This window comes from Streptopelia decaocto (assembly GCF_964273445.1).
Source record: "Streptopelia decaocto genome assembly, chromosome: 7".
In the NCBI taxonomy this organism is placed as follows: Eukaryota; Metazoa; Chordata; class Aves; order Columbiformes; family Columbidae; genus Streptopelia; species Streptopelia decaocto.
In genome coordinates this window covers 12,952,107-12,966,998 of record NC_138661.1, presented here as the reverse complement: position 1 = coordinate 12,966,998, position 14,892 = coordinate 12,952,107, and the positions used below count along the sequence as shown (strand labels likewise).

At 39.3% G+C, this 14,892-nt stretch overlaps 1 protein-coding gene across 1 annotated transcript in view; it reads right to left on the bottom strand.

Annotated features, from left to right (window-relative positions):
- The window catches only part of BEGAIN (brain enriched guanylate kinase associated), a 153,594-nt gene that overhangs the window by 58,808 nt on the left and 79,894 nt on the right, over nucleotides 1-14,892 (bottom strand). The window contains exon 4 of the mRNA XM_082058296.1: nucleotides 2,544-2,705. Coding sequence (XP_081914422.1) covers nucleotides 2,544-2,705 — 162 coding nt within the window. The remainder of the gene's footprint in view (nucleotides 1-2,543; nucleotides 2,706-14,892) is intronic.

Sequence of the window (14,892 nt, the reverse complement as noted above, 5' to 3'; positions counted from 1 at the left end):
AATGTTTCCTTTTTAGTGAAACAATTATGTGTGGAGGCTAATCTCAGTGCTAAATATATGCTTGTATGGGTTTATTTCTTGTGTCTTAAAATAACTCTGCTCTCTGGTAAAAGCTAGAATGGGGATCTTGCCAGGTTGTTACCGAGGGCAGAGTCTCAAGGAGTAAACACAGCATGAACTTTGGTTCCAAGACTGATATTTGATTTTTTTTTTTTTTTTAATGTTATCTTTATAAAGCCATGCTGATCACATCAGACAGGGAATAAATGTGAGGTATATGAAATCCCCAATCTCTTTTCAGTCACTTTTCAAAGCCTGCTATGCTTTATAGTTAATATTTTCAAACATACTCAGGACTGCCCTGCTTTTGCTCCCATTGGGAAAAAGAAAAAGGCCACCTCTAGATGTTTGTAGAGAGGTCTAAAACTTGGCCATTAAACCACATAACTGACCTCTTTGCTTGGGTAAGAGAAGGGAGGCCTAGCAGCAACACAGGTAATTCTGGATGAATTAAGACCATAAAGGCTTTCAGAAAGGATTAGAAAAGGATGGTCATTCAGCCTCTTAGAAAAAAAATCTGCATTTTACAGTAATGGAAATTTAATTACAGAAATGTTCTCTAGTATGCAAGTGGGATCTTGTTACACAAGGGTTATTTATCGCAGTGGGGAGGAGGGTGAATTTATCTCCCTGTACAGGGAATGAAGCAAGACACACGTTATTGACACTAATTTTAGTTCCTTGTTTTTCTCACAATGATTTTCCTCTGTGACATGTTGCTGACACACTTTTGGATGACAGTATTTTTTCAGACATTATCCTTCTCCTGGTTGAGAAATCTAGTTGTTCAACTTGCAGTATGCCTTGCTATTCTCAATAGAAACATTTTTAAAGCTCACCTTGTAAAATATTTTGGGCTTCCAGTATCATGTGTCTTCATGGGAGTAATCACCTGCCTGAAACATAATTTTTAATATAAGTTTTCTTCATAATATGGTACAATGTTCCATTAGAATATTGGAAAGTCAGTTCTACAAATCTGATGCTTGTGTATGAGTGTTAGACTTTGCCATGAGCAAAAAAAGACTGAGTGGCCTGAGTTTTGAAGGGTGCTTAACTCATCAGTGCCCAATGAAGGTGATAAAAGGCTTTCTTCTGACTAGGAAGCCCTGTTGTTTTAACACAAGTGGATGTTCAACCCCTCTGCTAAATATGACACAGGATTTATGTCATCCATGCCTGAAATAACGTTTCAGGAGAAAAGAGTACCAGTGTTCCCTGTCCTTAAAGCTGAATTATGTTGGAACACAACTACATCAAGAGGGAAGTTACTTTCAATAGCTCCACTCTAAGTGAAGTGATAGGAAAAATTTTGTTGTCAAGAAAACAACATGGAGAATCTTCAGGCTGCTATTGATACATGTGTATAGATTTCAAGATTATCATGACACTGTCTGATTTTAACCTTGTTTCCCTAAATAAGGAAGCATGTAATTTATGAAAGCACATTAGGATGTATTCTAATTTGAGGTTTTACAGCCTCTTTCTGTTTAAAATCTTCATAAACCAATTTGGTTGACTCAGTTTGTCAGCAGTTTTTGGCTTTTTTCTTTTTTTTTGTTGTCTGTAAAGAATGAAAAATATTTCTTTGGGTATAGCTCGGAATGATTTATTCTGAATTTCATTTTAACTCATCCAATAAACTAAATCAAACAGTTCAATTATCTACATCAGTTTAAGAAAGTCCGCACAAGACATGCAAATACATTCCTCCATAAATGGATAATTGCAGGTTCAGAAGTTTTGCAAACAAGTGAAAAAAAAAGATATTAAGAATCACTGATAAATTTAAAGCTACATTACAGACCATTTTAATCAGGGCCAGGAATGTCAGGAGTGCATACTTATTATAATTTGTCATTAATATTAACTGGGCCCCTGATTTGCAATAGCACTGTACCACAGCTTCAACAATTTTAAGTCACAGGTTTTCAGTATAATTCTATTCTACTTGGGACTGAAAATCAAATTATTTGCTCTAGAATAATGTGAAATGTCATAACACTATGTGAATTAAACACAGTCTCAGCTTTGAGAGATGGAAGACCAAATTCCATTCTCTTATATCAGTGCAATGGTGAGTAAAAACAGAAAATATGCAGCAAAATGCACTAAAACAATATATCTGTATATATATGGTATAAGCATATATATGTAGCATATTTATAGCCTTTGTATGAATAACACAACATGGCACTGACTGACATGTATGTTTGCACACAAAAGATATTACATATTCAGCTATGTACGTATTTGCATGTTTACTTTCAATACACGTATATCACATGTAAATAACTTCAGGTAATTTATATTCAGGTGAGTGAAATATATATGCTCAATGTGAAAACACAATGTGTAATCCATAAATAATAAATGATGTATGTTTGAGACTATAAGCTTATATTTTTACTTACATATGTCTTTAACACAGCCCCTTGTAAATTCCTAATAACTCTGTATATTTCAAAAAGTTAGTCACTAACCTTCTCAGTTTTTCAGTTACTTTTTCAAGTTCTTCCTGAGCACGTCTCAGTTCTATTTCAAGATACTGACGTGTAGAATCAAACTCCGTTTCAAGCATTTCCAGCTTATGGGTAGTGTATGACAGACGCTTTCGTAATTCCCCCTTCTGTTCTTGCAAAGTGCTGGAAAAACAAAGACCACAGCTGTAGAATTTAGCTGCTCCCGAAAAGCTTTTCATGATCCACTCTTTGACCAATTCCCTACAGTATAGGTTGGCATTAAGCCAGAGAAGTGTGCTTAATAACTTGTTTACTGCACTTTGAAAATCTTCTGATTTAGACAGTTGACTATCTTCCCATCTGTCCTTTCTGGCACATTCATTGCTAATATCTTATTATCCATACTGGAATATTTTGTGAAAGAATCCTCATTAAAATACAAAATACAGGCTAGGGTTTGGTTTCACACAGGACTTTCCATTTAGAGTTATCTTAAAATACTATGACTGAAGTAGCATATATCAGTATAGCAGTAACTCTAAATAAACTGTGCAAAAATATTCCCTTGCCAATAATCCAAGTTATAATATGTTTTGTGGAGAAAGAAAACATCTTATTTGATTCAGCTTCCACCCCTACCCCTTGCCATAGAGCTGCTAGAAATGTTATTGTTCAGCATTTAATCCTGAGAATGGTAATCAATATTATAGTAATTTTAAAGTTATAACTCTTTTCCCATTTTCCCACTTATTTGGGAGCAAAGACTTCCCAGTCTCAGGTTTCACCCATAATTTTTCGCAGTATTTTTACTAATAAAGAAGTTATGCCCTGTTGGTAAGATACCTTCAGTTACACTCCTTGACAAAACAAAGCACTAGACATGGAATTTGGAGAGTTTTTCACTTTGTTGTTTTCTCTTCATTTTAGAGATTAAATAAACATAAAGCCAGGAGATCCAAGCAAAAATTTTATCATGAGGGTTGAAGTGCCACCTGCACCCAAATAGTCCCGCTGGGTTTGCAGCAATGAACCTGGGCATCCTTCCCCTGCTTTACTGGAGCTTGACTGCGTGATTTTGGGTGAGCTAGCCTGCTCTCACCTCAGTTCTCGTCTGCACAATGGAGAGAATTTATGCTTGTCTATTTAGTATGTAAGCTCCTCTTTCTTCTAGCATGTTTGCCACTCGCACAGTAGGACAGGTTTCCAGTGAGAGCTGGTATCACTGGAGGTGACTGTAGCTGGGTTCAGATACTGCATTGATTCACATACAGTACTGAGCTGTTTTCTTGGTTTCAGGTTGGAGCTCTGAGGCTCTACAGAACTGGAGTCTACTATCACCTAGAGATAAAAGTGCTACCATGTGATGCATTGTGAATAGCCTTGTTTGGTTTTAATAATATGATAAAAATAATTCTTCCTAAAAGAATGACAGATCTTTATTCCCTTTGATGTTAAATGAGCATGGCCTTCAGCTTCAGTAGAATGATGTTTTGAGTCTTCAATTAGACAAGGGACATGGGAACAACATGCTGTTCTTCAAGAAACACTTATCTGAGCTGGCTCTAGTGTGACTGTGGCGATAGGAACTTCAGTAAATTAATGTAAAAGTTTTACAATTGCTGCTTACTTGATCCATGCAGCTTAGATCCAGGAAACAGTCTAATGTTTTGCCAACACTGTGCTCTATTTCAATTACACATATTGCGTGGTTACAGTTATACTTAGATTACCACTTTTAGTTACGTTATCTTAAAATAATATATTCTAATTCAGACATTGAATGCAGCTCCAGTTAATGCAATCATTTAGATTTTATATTTCAAATGGTGAATAAAAGCCCAGAATTATCTAGGGAAATGAGAACCTGGACCCATGCTGCTCATTTCTGCATGTCCTCATTCATGATGTTACGACATCACACCACCTTTCACCTGATCTGCTTGCTCTACTTCTGGCCTGTTCTTGCTACTCATCTGCTCATCTTGGGAAAGAAGAATGGTCAAAACTGTTTAAATGGAAAGAGATTTGATCTCAAGTCTTCTGCTGCTCTAAAAATCTAACCACTAGGGTTTGTACAAATAATAGACAGTAGGTCTTCCAGCTATGTTTTTGGATAAAATTACCCAGGCTGCTGCTCTGTGCTGGGTAAGGTGCAATTAATGAAAGTTAAGCCAGATCAAAGGAGGTTACAACAACCTGCTGCACTGGGGAGTTCTGGCCACAGGCAGAGTTTGACCTCTGGGAGAAAGAGAGGTTCTAGGGGTACAAATAGAAAGTGAATGACAAGGAGAAAGGGAAGGGAAGGGAAGCAGAAGGAAAGGGAAAGGGAAAGGGAAAGGGAAAGGGAAAGGGAAAGGGAAAGGGAAAGGGAAAGGGAAAAGGAAGGGAAGGGAAGGGAAGGGAAGGGAAGGGAAGGGAAGGGAAGGGAAGGGAAGGGAAGGGAAGGGAAGGGAAGGGAAGGGAAGGGAAGGGAAGGGAAGGGAAGGGAAGGGAAGGGAAGGGAGGAAGGGAGGAAGGGAGGAAGGGAGGAAGGGAGGAAGGGAGGAAGGGAGGAAGGAAGGAAGGGAGGAAGGGAGGAAGGGAGGAAGGGAGGAAGGGAGGAAGGGAGGAAGGGAGGAAGGGAGGAAGGAAGGAAGGAAGGAAGGAAGGAAGGAAGGAAGGAAGGAAGGAAGGGAGGGAATGGATGATCTTTTTCTGAAAACCTTCCCCTTAATGTTAGCTTCCAGTGGCATCTCAAAATGCCATGCCTGGATTCTCTTTACTTATACTGTGTTCTATTTTTTGTTCTACAAGTCTGTGTTTCTCACAAGGAGTGCTTAATTTTATTGTGTACCCTTGCATATTTGGTAGTGGTAATTCAGACGGCATTGAAACGAGGGATAAAATAAAAAGTCAAAAAAGTCATGGAAGTAATTAGCATTTTCCCTTTTCTCCAAAGCAACAAACTTCACAGACTAGCTCCTTTTTGTTTCTGATTGTCACATACCAGTTAATTAGAAATGTTCGCTGCACCATTGTTTTAATGTTGGTAAATCAATATACTTTAATTCATAATTTCTCTTCCTTGGCTAGTCATCCCTCATGATTCTTTATTATAATGCATATATAATAAAGAATTTATATGTATTCAGCAAAAATATTTATTTTTATATATATATTTATATATATTAATTTAGTTTAAAAACTAAGAAAATAATTAAATGGAAAAAGTACAGCTGAGAGCAAGGAGAGGATGTATTTGCAGCTAAAAAACAGTATTAGGAAAGCTGGTAGTGCTATGTCTCAGAAAACAGCAATCCTACATTCTATGGACTTTCTGAAACTCTGACAGCTGGGAGGATTGAGGAATTATCAGATGGGATTAAAAATCCTGGACATTTTGTATGAGTGGTTCTCTGTTTCTTCTAATGATTTCCAAAGTCCTGCTCTCATGACAACCAGTGGCTTGAAAGTCATTTCCCATTTTGCTTCATTAAAGTATTTCTCTAGAAACAAGGACAGTAAGTACAATCTTAAATATTTAGACTGGTGTAAAAAAAAACAAACCTCGAGGGAATCTACTTTAAAGTTTATTAAAAACAGGTCTTCAGACCTTCCAAAGAATTACTTACACCAATTAGCTCTGTTTCTACTTACAAAAATATAGAATAGATATGAAAACATATATTGGCACAGAAATTTGTGCCCACAAACATTGTAATGCTACTAGTAGTTGCCAGGTTTGAATTCTGAGTTGCTCCCTACCAGAGACCTTGAAGCCCTCTTCCCTCAGGCTGTGTTGCTACAGAGAGACACCAAACTTCACTTGAATCCTGTTGCTGGAGTTTCAGAGGCCATTCAGGGGAGATATTATCAGGTGGGTGTTAGCACTACCCAGGCTCTACATTTCATGAAGAAAAGAGGTCTATTTTACAGCAGATGGCTGTGCAGGAAAATTCAAGTAGCATCAAATACTCTTCCTACTTTCCTGGTGTAAAAGTATTACCACCCTAGCTTGCACAAAAGTTGAAACAAAGAGATGTTTGCATTCCTGGTGTCACCTCTCCCTCTTCAATAGACCTCTGTCCACAAAGGCTTGTGAGTTGCCAAAATGGATGTTTTTTTTCTAGATGTTCCCACCAGTCCATACTTTAAGCTGGGCATCAGTCCACTCTGCACAGCTTCAGCCCCAAGGAAAGGTGTGCAGGGTACAATGGAGACCAATAACGTGTTCCTATCTCAGCCTGCAATCATCGGTCAGGATTCATCTGTAGTGCTGTCTGGAGAAGCTCCAGATGAACATATTTCCACCAGAATATTTCAGGCAAAGCTAAGATGCTGTGTGGCAACAACTCTATTCTGAGGAAGGTGTGCTGGGAAACAAGCAGGTTTTCATTGTACCTGTCTGATCTTCTGCCAGCTCATCTGCCTGGCAGATGGCCTGATGACGGAGGAGTGCTGGCATGCAGAATTGGGGCTGTTCATCTGCCTGCAGGTCAGAGGATTCTAGAGCTTTTTACCCTCAGACAGCCCACAAACATGGTGCCCCCTGAGCTTTTACTCCCTAAGAGTTGATGTCTATGGGGCTGCCCCATCTGTGGAGCATCCTGGAAACCCCAGGTCTCCAGCTCTGACTGCTTTGGCAGCACTTTCACATCTGCTTGACACCTGTAGGTGGTTATGCAATGTTGTTTAAAACTGGAGCAGACCCATTTTTTTAACTATTGAAATAAATTCTCCCTGAATGGACTGATTACACTCCTTCCCACAGCTCTAGGAGTGAGTGAAACAAAGTATGACTAATGGTGTTAGGAGGTTAGGAGGGAAATTAGCAGTGAAAAGAGTGCAAAACAAGGTCAAGATAAATGCCCATGTCAAATACACTGAAAAAACGTATTGAAGGTTCTCAGTTCCAGGTAGTGAAACGGAAGTTTTAATACAGCTGTGAAATCCTGAGTCAAACCAATTGTATTTTGTGGGTAAACATCTCGTCTTGGGAGAAGGAAATCCCTGAACTGGGGCTTGGGGCTTTAAGTCTTGTACCTGGATTTGCCAAATGTGTCTGGTGTTATACAGGACAGGTGAGTTAAGGCAAGACTGACCTGACCAGAAGCAAATGTCAAAACTGTTGGTCAACTCTGGCTCCCATTCTTAGTGAGTTGTGACGAGCAGGCACTATCAGGATGAGACTAATCTGACCTATTTTAGAAGCCTACTTTTAGATGAGGTGATGCATTTCTGTTAATTACAAAGGGAATCTAGTCAAGTAGCTCAGACATAGACAACCACATCTCATCAGATAACTCCCCCTCTTCCTGACTCAGTACTGTGTGTATGAGATGAGGTAATGGTAATCTGTTTCTTGCTTGCTTAGATTGCGTGGAGGCCCTCAAAAAAGAACTACTTAATGTTTTTAAAGTGTTTATCAGATCTGTTTCATGTCTCTGTTGTGTCACATTCTTAAAAAAGGCTTCATGCAATCTGGAATTTGGGATCACTGAGGGAAATTTTTAAAACATTCTGGAACAGAATTTCAAAAGGCACCTTTTCGTCTTCCACCCTGTGGGTTTTTATGTAGGACAAAGTCATAAACAGTCAGCTGTGAAGGAGTCTAAAGAACAGGAGAGGGTCTGTGGGAAGGGCCAAGGCACCGCCTGTGAGCCCAGCCATGCTGTGCCGTCTTAGACTGTTGATGACAGCCAGGAGCAGAGACCTGGTGGGCAGGCAGAGAGCACGGGGCCACGTTTGTGCACTTGATTTTCTGGAAACACTTTTGTAACAGCATCAGGCTGCTGTGGACCTCTGTGAAGGGATGGCCTATTTGGCTCAAGGGGAGCAAACAGACGAGTCCCTATTTTTGTTTCTGATCTTTGAATGGAGTCTATCATCACAGAGATGAGGGCAGTAAGGCAGGTGGGAGGCAAGGCCCTGGGAGACCTCTGCCCAACATGTGGCTCACACCCCAGGGAGCAGCAAGCTGGGACAGAGAACTCTGAGGATGTTCACAGCTAGCAGAGATGCCATCAGGTCCTCAGTGCCACTGCATTGCTATTCAATGGAGCTGGGCTGCATTGCCAAGTTGACCTTGGGGCTACCATAGAATTTTGGCTTCAGCAGTTCCCGCTGATCCATGGCTGGTGGTCTGGATTACTCAGGACCTTTTATTCCAGCATGGCTCTGCTGCTGGTCACAGGGTCATGGTAAATCTGTGTGCTGCCCAGGACAGAAAGGCAAGAAAGGCACCCAGACCTTGGCCTAGGAGGAATAGCTTGGAGACGATAGTTGTGTCATTGAATCTGACCCCTCGACAATTCTTTTTAGATTTGTAGTTGTTGGGAAATGGAGCCCAAGCATTTTACAAGTGTTTTTTAGATTAATGAAAGATCTTTAATGAAGCAGTAATTGGATTTCTGTGTTAATCAGGTTTTGATTATGTGTTACATGCTCAGGGTCACTGTTTCAAAAGGCTAATGTCAAAACTATCTTCCTTGTCTGCAGTTTTTGTGCCTAACCTTGTGCTTGCTCCATCTGATTAGGAGGAGGAGGTGATCAAATCAAAAAGTCTAGATCCAGATTCTGAGAATCTAACTGCAGACTTGAAATTAGTTTTATTGGCAAAAAAATTATGTTGCTGTAGCACAGACCTAGAGCCCAGCCTATGAATCCTAAAGTTCTTGTGCTCTTTATTCAACAGCTTCGTTTGGACCCGAACAAATGTGTATTCAACTTCTACAACAGGCATTTTCCCATAATTCAGGCTCACACACACTTCGTTCTGCTCACCTAATTTTCTGCAAATTTTCACAAAGGTGTGTCAGGTTTTCTGTCACTAAAACAGATCCACCAAGTATCTCCATTCCTTTCAAAGAAGTTTGTTAAATGTTTGAACCTTGGAGTATTAACAGTTTGCCTGAGAAATTGCATGCAGATCTTTTCTTCCTGTAGATATATATGTACACACACACACATATATAGATAGATAACTTTTTGAGATTTTTTTTTTCCCACAAGTATTAAACCATTTTAATTTGCTTTCTACTATTCATTTTCAAAATAAAGAACATGAAGCTGGGTTGGGAATGTTAGAGGGAAGGCCTGTACATATGTTTCAGAATAAATGTGTGGGTGATCCAATTCTGGAGCTCAGATACTTTCCAGATGACTGATGGACACGTAAAACAAGTAACTGAGTTCTTTTCCTAGGTTCCAGGCATTCTGGCAGAATTTAAACCAGAGAAGAAGGATGCTTTATCAGAAACATTAAAGACAATCATGTGGAAGGGAGGTGGGGAAAAATAAAGGAAAATGTGTTTAGCAGTTGAAGTCCTAAGTGCTGTGGGACAGATCCTTAGCATTAGAGCCTATTTACAGCACCTGAGAGCTGATACAACTATGTTAAAACAGAAGTATCACTGAATTTTGGAAAGCAGCTCTTTTGTCACCTAGGATGTGGGTATATGACTGTTGCATAATTTACACAACTGAAAATTCAGACCAGGCAAGAGATATTATGTGGTGCATGTAAACTGTGTTGAGCTTATTTGTAAGAGGTAGAAAAGAGAGATCTCTCTTAAAAATAGAACTGAATCGTTTTTGGTTATATTGACCTGGCAGTCTTTCATTGCGTAACGGATGACTTCTATAACAAGTACTCAAAGCTCACAGACACATCTATCCAACAACAGCATTCAATAGTAAACATAATATGAGGTGATTAATATATGAAAATTCAGTTACACGTTAACATGTAACACATTAACATGCTCCCTTAGAGGAGCAGCTGTCAGCATTGAGTTGTCTTAGATGAATGCCGTTATCGTCAGTGGAATGTGGCAAGATTTTTGAAATATGCTCATAATAAAGACATCCAAGTTTTTATTTATTTAAAGGCACTATCCATAACCTAAGATTCTGAATAGATTGAATGGAAATACCATTAATAAAATTCTGGCTTTCAGAAATAGACACTAAAGGTGTTTTTGATTATTTTAAATGAAGTTTCTCCAGCAGGCAACATCCAGTGTGCTGAAAACTGCAAAGGGCAAATGAAAATGAACAGCGAGGATCCAGACCTGTGTAGAGCACCAAGTAATCCAGGGTGCAGAGCACCCCATGAGGAGGAAAGAATGTGGCTTTACAAACTGGGATGTGCACCATCCACCACGCACAGCTTGCACCGAGACTGGAGATCTGAGGCAGCCCTCTCAAGATTGATGTAATACTTCTGCTAACTTGGTTTGGATCTGAAGTCTTAAAAAGATGTTTCTGTTTCCTCTCAAGCAGGTGGCTGCTTTTGCTTACGAGACACTTTTGAGGTTAAATACCTGAGTACAGTCAGGCTGGCTGTATGTGAGAAATGAATACAGTGCATGGCAAAAAACCAAGAGCCTTGTGCCCAAATTCGAATGTGACCAGGGCAGAGTGAAACAGTGGAAGCAGCAGAAGCCATTACAATCTCTGCCTACTTCCAGGCTGTCTCCTAGTGGCACTATTAGGTTCTCCCCAAAGTCTGAGGGGACTGACTGATTTTGGCACTTGTAGGTAGACTCTTAGAGTCAGTAGCTTAAAGGCAAACTGTTAAGTTCAAGTTTTTTTCTCTGTGTTGCCAGAAAATGAGGGGATGAACAGGTGGAAAACAAGGTTGCAAGAGAAGAAGAAAAGCATGCAATTCAAGGGGGAATATGTGGTTTATGACTCATTCTCTAGAGGCAGGAAGAGTATGTTTGTTTTCTCATGACCAGTGAGGACTCTGCTTGTGTTCATGCTGTACTCCAGATTTCCCACATGTCCAAAATTGTCTAGTGCTCTGGACCAGATCTGAAATGAGGCAGCTGGTGATGCTAAGAGAGAAGGGAGTTAAATTCTAACGTGGTAACCTTCAGCCATCATTTTCCAAGAGACCAGAGACATAACCACCCTGACAATTACCAGGAATGAAGGGATCTTCACAATGCTTGCTGCCCAGAATCTACTCTTAAGACTCTGGAAGAAGGTTCATCTCTGTAAGAGCTGCCATTTTTTGGCTTTCCAGAGACTGATATTGTTTGCATAAAACATTTTACCAGAAGAAATGGTGAGTTGCAGGGTATGAAAAGATAAGAAAAGCAGGAGAAAGGGCTGACTGCAACAAATTCTTTTTACTATGACAAAGGCTGTTGGGGGGGGCTGCTTCCCACAGAAAGTGATTTGAAGCTGTTGAACATACGTTGCCTGCTTTTTAATGTCTGGCAGAGTCCTAGCAGTCTGCACTGCATCTCACTAGGGAATCCAAACTACTAAGCAGTGATGAGAAAAGAGAGAAAAAAACAGGAGTGAGGTATTGAGAAACTGAGGTAGCAAAATTAGAGGCAGACTTCAATTTATGATTTGGAAACCAAAGAGAGCTGTTCAGGCAATTGAGCAAGCAGCCTTCGATTGCAGCAGCTCCCCTTACAGCTTCGGGTGGCCAGCTTCTAGATTGCTTTGGTTTGTAGTCACCGGTAAGCACTCCCTCTGGAAATTACTGAAAGCAGCTTGACATATCAGCTCACAAGCTTATGAAGTTATATTTTAATTGTGCTATTAAACTTTTCTCACTTTTGCTTTTGTCTGTTTACCTTCCTGATTCATCTGGATCAAACTGTGCTGGAACAGGAATATGTTTCCTCCTGAATTGTGCTTTTTATTTGTCATAGGACGTGTAATGAGAATGGGTGAAACCCACTGTTCAGAAGCAAGCTGAAATTAATATTTCTGTTAAAGGACTGAGGCTGGAGGCAGGGTAGGGGAGTACTATAGAAATGTGCTCTACTAGTAGGGAAGTAATTTTGTTCCTGTTTCATTTGCTATAAAGCACCTACTCATAAGTTGGTGCACAGAGGTTATCACCTCTATTCTCACCTTAGCTATTTCCTTCCTTTCCCAATCCCTTTCTCTTTCTTCTGATTTGAAATTCATCTATGTCTGGCTCAAGGGACTCATTTTGCTTGGCTGGCTTAGCACTTCCCATCAAAAAGGTTATGCTTAGTACTTGAAAAAATTAAATATACTCTTTTGGCTCTGGGACCAGTTAGAATTACTACTGAGACTGGGGGGAAGGAGGAACTGCTTTTTTCCTTTATAACCAATTAATATTACGTGCTTTGAGCAAATTACTGAATTTGCTTTTTAATTACATGTGGTCACAGTTGTTTTTCTGATCCTCTTTTGTGACAGAAGACATACAAGGCAGAAGCTCATGTTGTATCTCTAACTTGAATCCATAGATGCTTGCCTTTAAAAAATTGTCAATGTTTGCCAGATATTATTACTGAAGACCATAGGAGAGAATGCTGCTATGGCTTAGAGTGAGACCTCACAGACAACACATTGACCTCACAGACACCGCTATTGGTGCAGTTCTACTGCAGTCTCTGCTTTTTATCATTTAGTTGCCTGCTCACACAGCTGTGTGACACTAATAAAGCAACATGCCACAGAAGCTGCAAAGTTTACTGGTAGTAGAATAGATAATCAGTTTGTTAATACAAGCAAACAAATTAAATAAATTAATAAATTGATTTAGATACACTGATTAAATAATATGCATTAGCCCGGACACACCCAAATTCTCAGCTGTGCACATGTAATTCAGATTTGGAGGGAAATTATTAATACACACAGACTCATGCATAAGGAATTGAACAAGAACAATGGGAGCTACTGGCTGTTATCTGAATGAAGTTATTTTGCCTGAATATTTCAAGATATTTTTAGTTTTCCTACAATAACAAATTATCCCAAGTTCTTTGATCAACTTGATGTTACAGCAAGAGATGAGAAGGAAAAAAAAGAGAAAGGAATTGCCTTCTGTCACCTTTGGTTAATTATTTCTGGCCCTACCTTGTTTTATACACTGCAGTACATTATTTTAGGACTTGTTAACTGAGAAGTCTTCTACTCTGCAAGAGTATAAGTGAGTTCACCACCAGCAAGTTCCCCACTGCTCAGCATGTTGTGCCATCATTTCATACAACCTTCCTCCCAATTTAATGTCATGATTTATTAGTTCAGTCAAGTCTATTTTGTCCTGTTCCCTCGGCTGAACTGGCTTTTCAGTGTAAGATTGTTTTCTTGCCTTTTTTTTGTGGGTGTATGGGGAAGGAGAGGGAACAGGACTGCATTCCTCCTAACTCCTGTTAGCAGTCCAGCACCTTGGCATTAGCTCTTCTGTCATTTTTGGAGTTAGAAAGTAAATGAAGGAGCTCTCTGCAAGTGTGGAGAGACCAAACCAGGCAGCAGGCATCCTTCTGAAAAGACGTTTGTGCTATTCATGTGAAAAGCAATCTGCAGGATGTTGCTTCAGAGGGGACCCAGGAGCCCTTCGCTTCCACCTACCTTGTGGATGTCATACCCTAAAGAATCATGAAGAGTGAGAAAGCAGCTTTGTATTCTACAAACTTACTCCAAATTTTCTCTTGTGGCCTGAGATGTGTATTAGATGTGTATTACCTAAACACATAACACAGTTTTTTTGCCTTATAACCGAACTACTTTAGCATTCTGGGTGAATTCAGACTTGATTTTTTTTTTTTTTTTACTCGCTTGCTGAAATTTTTGTTGCTTTGTTATTATTTTTTGAAAGGTTAAGCTGCATCAGGTTGGATAAAATAGAATCTATCCTCATTTTATAAGTGCTGACAGTTGTCAAACTCACTATCTTTCATTTTCATAAACAAATGTATTTTTGTTTAGTACCATCAGCAAGCTGATGCTTTTCAATACTATTGGAAGGCAAGTTTCTAGATAAACTTTAAAGTCTAAATATGCTGAAACAGTTTGATTCAGATTTGAGTTAATAAACAGGAAAGAAACAAGCAAGATTTCAGGAAATACTAAAATTTCTCTGTAAAAATTTAGATCCTTTTGAGCTTTTTAAAATGATAAGCGGGAACTGAACTCTTTGAATGGCTCTTTATTTATTTTATGAAATGGCTAAATAGTCTGAGCCAACATTTTAAGCTTTGGTATGCTTGTATACTTGGAGATAAACTGTGGTATTGTCATCCATAAGAGTAAGCTTTTTTTCTTTTGAAAGTAAGAACTACAAGTGGACGGTGATGGTAGAAAAGAGATTTTTTGAGAGACCCCTACAGAAAGGCTACTAAATATCATCCCAAAACTCTGAACTTTCCCACAGGCATCCATTTAAAAACACCACGTAAAATCAAACTCAGTGATTACACTGTGGCTCTGTGAATTCGTTCCGATTAAGAAAGACTTCAAAATATTCAATCAAATTGGAATCAGGGTCAAACAATTTGAAAAACCATTTTACATGCTCTGATTATATTTCACTTCACTGGTAATCTCCTGGTTTTAACAGAGACAAGCAATAGAACAAAGTAATTTTTTGCATCAAGCTCGTCTAAAC